At 42.4% G+C, this 6,000-nt stretch overlaps 1 protein-coding gene across 1 annotated transcript in view; it reads right to left on the bottom strand.

The window, feature by feature from the left end:
• Window positions 1-259: 259 nt before the first annotated feature.
• LAMC2 (laminin subunit gamma 2) overlaps window positions 260-6,000 on the bottom strand; it is a 58,273-nt gene continuing 52,532 nt past the window's right edge. The window contains exon 24 of the mRNA XM_032393185.1: window positions 260-4,271. Within this exon, the coding sequence (XP_032249076.1) occupies window positions 4,018-4,271 (254 nt within the window). The 3' untranslated portion in view covers window positions 260-4,017. The remainder of the gene's footprint in view (window positions 4,272-6,000) is intronic.

The following is a 6,000-nucleotide window of genomic DNA, read 5'->3' as shown; positions in this document are numbered from 1 at the left end:
GAATTTTCAATTAAAGATTGAATCTTAGAACCTACCTAATCTTCATAGTCTCCTGTTGGTTAGCTTTGGCTCACTAATGAAATTAGTTCTTTACGAAGCAAAAATGTATTTGTAAAAACCAAACTTGTATAACTCACTTTTGGTATAAAAGATCTTAAGTAAGACAAATCATTAAACTCACAGTTTGGGCAGTGTAAACAAGCAAAAAAAATGAGTAATTTGTTAATTGCTCAGTTCTGCTCTATTCGCTCTTATTTCATTTGTAGTTGTGACATGCATTGTGTGTTGGTATAGATCCAAATGGTGGTTGTCGTTAGCTAGTATCAGTCGTGATTAAGATGGTAAAATAGCAATTCCCCTTTAGGCCCCTCATTTAGGACTTAGCCACTTGTTTGTCAGATTAGCTGTGCTTTTAAAAAAAAAATCACTTTGGTCCTTACTATGTGTTTTGTTGTTATTGTTTAAGATTGGAATTAGTTAGCTTTGTGCGTGTCCATCTGGGTTTGGTGACCCATCATAGTGATGCTTGATATGTCTTGTAAATTGATTACTGGTGTTTACGTTTGCTATTTTGGCCACAAACCTAAACACTTTTTTCTCTGTCCTGAGAGTATGTAATGTTGAAAGCTTGTTTAAAATTGGGTATAAACACTGGTTTAATTTGCTAACTTACATTAACTTATAAAATATATGTACTATGAGTTAATATACATGTACATACACACTTCTTCCCTTATGACCCATAAGTAAGCTTCAGGTCTTGGAATTTCTTAGGAAGTTCCATGTAGCCCATAGAATAAAGAAAGCAGAAAAAAAAAAAAAAAACTAATCTCTATTTTCCAGGTGGCAAAATTGAGCCACAGCAAGAATCCACAACGCTCCCATGACCATGCAAAAACATTGAAAGAAGACATAATAAATATATCCCAGTCCTTGAGCCTCATTCCAAACATTGGACATTACTGAGTATCTTCTTCCCCTTTTCCCTGGCCTCCCAAGAGTACTGACAAGAAACCACATCCTGGGATAAGATCAGAAATACATCTGCTAAGAAGCCATGGCCTATGGGCAGGTTCATTCCTACCCCCCTCTCTAAACAGAAATCCCTATGAGTCAAAGTAGATGATGATATGCATAATGGCCTACCAGCAGCACAATTAATCAGAAAGCTCTCAGGGGAGAAGTTCAAAGGAGTTTTTCACTACCAGTTAGAAATACTGATGAGAACCCGGAAGGACAGCTCTCTTAACTTGACAGAGTAGGACAAGACTGGCAACAGAGGCTAAGTCCTGAGTAGGCTATCTCTCAGCCACACACTCCTTCTCTCTTCTTAGGGATAATTTTGTCAGGTCCTCGAAAATGAGGGAATCATGTCCATACCAAGGGAGTCATATGAGTCACTTTTCCACTTCCCATCTCTATTCAGAGATCATCTCCCATTTATCAGGGAAGACATTCTATGACCTTCTTAACAATTTATTCCATTGAGGAGTCCCTTTATGATTGCATGCTATTAACTAATGGAATCCCTCACCAAGTTCCCTAGAACATACACTGCTTAATCTCATACTTGGCAGAGACAGACGCCGATCACTAGCTATGCATTCTAATGAATTATCCCCTTTCATAGAGTAGGATTGTCACTGAGACATGGCTTCTTACCAACGGGCTATATTTCCCAGACCCCTTGCAAGTCAGATGTGGTCATAAAACTGGGTTCTGGACCAGGGAATGTGAGAGAAAGTGACATGCATCCCCTCCCAGGCCTAGCCCACGGAAACCTTCCAGGTGTCTCCCACCTCCATGTCTTTTTCCCTTTCTAATCACTGGAATGGAAATGATTCCCAGGGCAACCTTAGAAGTCACATGTTGTAAATGGCAAGGTTCTGGAATGACCATGCGGAGGGTCACCCTACCGACTTTCTCCCCATCTGTTATGAGAGCAAGAAAAATGTCTCCTGTGTTTGAGTAATGTACATTTTTAGGTCTATGTGACATAGTAGTTAATCTAATCTAATTAATACATATACATTTCCTGGGCACTAGTTGTTAATTACAGTGAGAGATTTATAGGACATGTGATTGAGCATGCCAAGACAGGATTGTAAATTCACTTCTACAGAAGGTAAAGCAAAGTGATCAGACCTCTCAGAATTTGTGGGGTTAATGTGGACAGGAACAGAATCTCTTCCTCAGCCACTTGGCTAGATGGCCAATTCAGGATCTTAATTTATTAGATTTTTATTTATTAAAAAGCATGACACTGTACAACAAACTATTGATTTTACCTTAATTTCATAGCCGAAGAAAAAAAGACAAAAATATTAATTAAAACCCTACCCTGTTCAGGTTGTTCCAGAAATAAATCCTTCTTTATGCTGAGCAGACAGCACCAATTAACTCTTATAAAGTGCTCTAATGGTTGGAAAGGGCAAAACAAGATGTTCAGAAAAATGTGAACTCTAGGACTCATTGCTATTTCTGGGGCATTTTAGTTTCCATTGCTTTGGTACCTCCATCTTAGACTTAGAGTTTGACAAGTTAGAAACTGACCACAGGCATCTAAGAATTATTCTTTATTCAAAAACACATCCATGAAAAGCCAAGGACGTACAAAGGCGAGCCTACACCAACATCTTCCAAGACGAGATGGAAGCATCTCTGGTCTTTCCAGCAATTCCCACTGGTGTAATCATGACTCAACAGTCTGTTGCAATCAGGTGTGGAAAGGGGAGGAGTGACAGCTAGAATGCAAAGAAGTGTGCACAACCCAGAGCCATCCCGGCTTTGCCAAAACCCAAGTGCCCCCCTGGGAGTGTCTTACAACATATGTTCTGTTGAGAAATGAGGTTGCAAACCAGGGGGTTATTGCAATAAAAACCACTTGTGATGAACAAGAGTTGTACCTTTAAATTTATTTTTTTAATGTTTGTCTTCCTTACTAGACAATCAACTCTGTGAGGGCAGAGACTATGTCACCACTGTACCCCAGCCCCTGACACACAGCAGGGACTCAATAAATATATGTTGTAAGGATGGATGGATGGATGGATGGATGGAAGGATGGAGTCTACCCAGCTCCAGTGTGAGTAGGAACATTCTCTGCTATAGGCAGAGAGAGTGAGAAAATAAAACACATAGACACATACAATTTTTAGCATTTGAAAAGTGGGATTGAATAAGGACTAATAAATCTTCTAGATAATTGTACTTCTTTCAATGCCCAAGCTATATTTTTCTATCACTTTGAAACCCAAAAGTAAATACCTTCCCAAAGTTTGTTTTGCTGGTCGGAAATGCTTTAATAAAAATGTAGTCTCTAACTAGTCATGGCATCACCGGAGAAAGGATGTCACTTCCAGGCCCCAGAACTCAAAGGTGGCAGGACCCAAGCAGGCACCATTGCTCCAAATGGACCAGCCTTACAGCCTCTCACTCCACCACTGTTCACTTCTTCCAGCTTGAAAGTAGAGTGCATGTTGACAAACTGGGTGGTAAGTGGGAGGAACTCTGGTCAACAAGAAGCTTGCATTGGACACTATAAGGCAATAGTATTTTACTGGCCACAGTGTGACTGGACTTCACTCTCTGTTCAGACATTGAGAAGAATTTTCTGGGTGGGCAAAGTAAAAAAAAAAAAAATTCCGTTGGTCACATTACCCAAAAAATAAGCTGACTCTAGCCCAGCAGCATCTGTCCATACTCCAGGACTCAGTCTGTGACTCTCCTGAGGCAAACACCTGGCCGTGCAGCTTGTCCTTCCGTCCAGTCTACCCTTCGGGGTCCAGGCCCTTGGCCAGTCTCATACCCAATGCTATCTGCCTCATTGCCCAAGTAGTATCACGCTGGTGTAACAAGACATTTATCTGGCCAAGATCTCAGGGATGGGGTCAGGTTCAGTGGACCTGAGCATGCCCATTCAACATGTTCAAATGTCTCCATCCCACCCCAACCACATGAGATGGCTCCTGAGTTATGCATCCCAAGAACCTCAGTTGGGAAATCTCTAGAGCAGATTCACTGTTGCTCAAGAGCCTGGGTATTGTAGCAGCCTGGAGGCAGGTTGTCCCTGATGTTCTCCAGGTTCTTCACGTCAGCTAGAATCCCATCTATGCTCATCTCCAGCACGTGGAGGTGGCCCTGCTGCCGACGTGCTCTCTCTTCCAGCTCTGACATCAAGGGCCTCAGCTGGCTGTTGATCTGAGTCTTGGCCCGGAAGAGCTTCTGCTCCAATAAGATCAGCTTCTCTTCATCCACACTGCCAGGCTGACCTATTTGAGGGAATGAGAAAAGAGTTAATATAGAAGAGCGTGGTTAGATCTCCTTGAACACACGTGGGCCCTCTAGACCCTTAACTAGTTCCTGTTTCCACCTGCCCAGAGGAAACAGTATGCCGTGCTTATTCTAGGGGGATCTGGCTGGCTCAGGCGGTGGAGCATGTGACTCTTGATCTCAAGGTTGTGAGTTCAAGCCCCACGGGTGGTGTGGAGTTTACTTAAAATAAAAAACTTTAAACTAAAAAAAAAAAAAAAGCCTTATTTTACACTGGGATATTTTACACTTGGACCACAATATAATATAGATAATACAGAAAATGTTCTGAGAGCTCTAGCCCAGTTACTAGTTATGAACAGCCTAGTTCAAACCTCTGAGCTCTATAGTTAAGAAATGGGAAGCTTGGATTTCTCCTTTCACGTTGGGGCCGACAGTTCACGCTCTGAAAGGATGAAGGCTGAAGGTCACTGGAGACTGAGTACTGTCCAAGATGCCTGCCCCACACAGCTCACCCTCGGATCAGGACCAACTCCAAATTATGTTTATTGAACTACCCTTAGGAAGTATCTTGCTATTTTCCATTAGAAGACCTTTAGAAACTGGCTGGGCTTTTGGGTTTATAGAGGCCAAGGTATGCTTTGCTATTTGGGGGATAGATTCCAGCTGTTTGGAAATGATGTAAGACTTCATTCTGGCCTGAGACAGTGGGAATCTGGCTAGATATTCGTTTATTTCCCATATGAAATGTAGTCTTATTTGTTCAGGTATGTTTTACCCATACACAATCTAAAACTAATGTCAGCACAAAGGGCACCAGGCCAAACCTGTTTGATGTGCATAGGGTCTGGGTGGCCTTTGGTCAATGCAAACTCAAGGTCAGGTTGCCTCCCATATTGGAGCTGCGGTGATAGCATTTGCCTGCCCGAGTTTATTGTGCCTGGGGGTGATGACATGGTGACTGGTCCAGGACTCCAAGGAGCAAACAGGAGGAACAACACCATAACAAAAATGCAGATCCAGTGGATCGGTCCTTCACCGAGGAGCAGGGGAGATTTCCAGCACTTCGGGGTCTATGACATGCCGAGAAAGTTAAGTAAGCTTGGGAACAAAACCACCATCCATGGAGAGGTGGTACAAACTGCTCAAAAAGGGGGCAGGAGCACTGGCAACAAAGAGATCTCACTTCGAATCCCACCTCCAAGTTTACTATGTGATCCATGGGACCCTATCAACCTCTCTGAGCCTCAGTTTACTGCTCCATGAGATAAAATAATAAAAAAAAATAAAACCTGTCTCACAGGACCTTTAAAAGACTTAAGTGATATTATACCAGAAAACACCTGGCAGAGTGCCTGACACCTAGTAGATGTTTAATAATTCCCACCAACTTATTTCCCCCACACTCTCATTTTCTCTTGAAAGGCCCTATTCGTTTCATTACCTTTTTCAGAACACTAAACAAAGCTGCTAAAATCTCCACTGGGGAGTTGGGTTTTTTTTTTTTTTTTTACCCTTAGAGGCTCTTTACTCTTTAGGGCTCATTGGACCACAAAGCAGACTCATTAGTATTAACAACACAGACATATTGATCTCCCAGGGTAAGTGACGATGGTACTCCACAGAAAAATCAGATTTTAAAATTCTTCAGCTAGGGCACCTGGGTGGCTCAGTTGGTTAAGTGTCTGCCTTCGGCTCAGGTCATGATCCCAGGGTCCTGGGACCGAG

Source organism: Phoca vitulina, unplaced genomic scaffold (assembly GCF_004348235.1).
Source record: "Phoca vitulina isolate PV1807 unplaced genomic scaffold, GSC_HSeal_1.0 scaffold71, whole genome shotgun sequence".
Lineage (NCBI taxonomy): Eukaryota > Metazoa > Chordata > Mammalia > Carnivora > Phocidae > Phoca > Phoca vitulina.
This window is presented reverse-complemented; position numbering and strand designations above follow the sequence as displayed.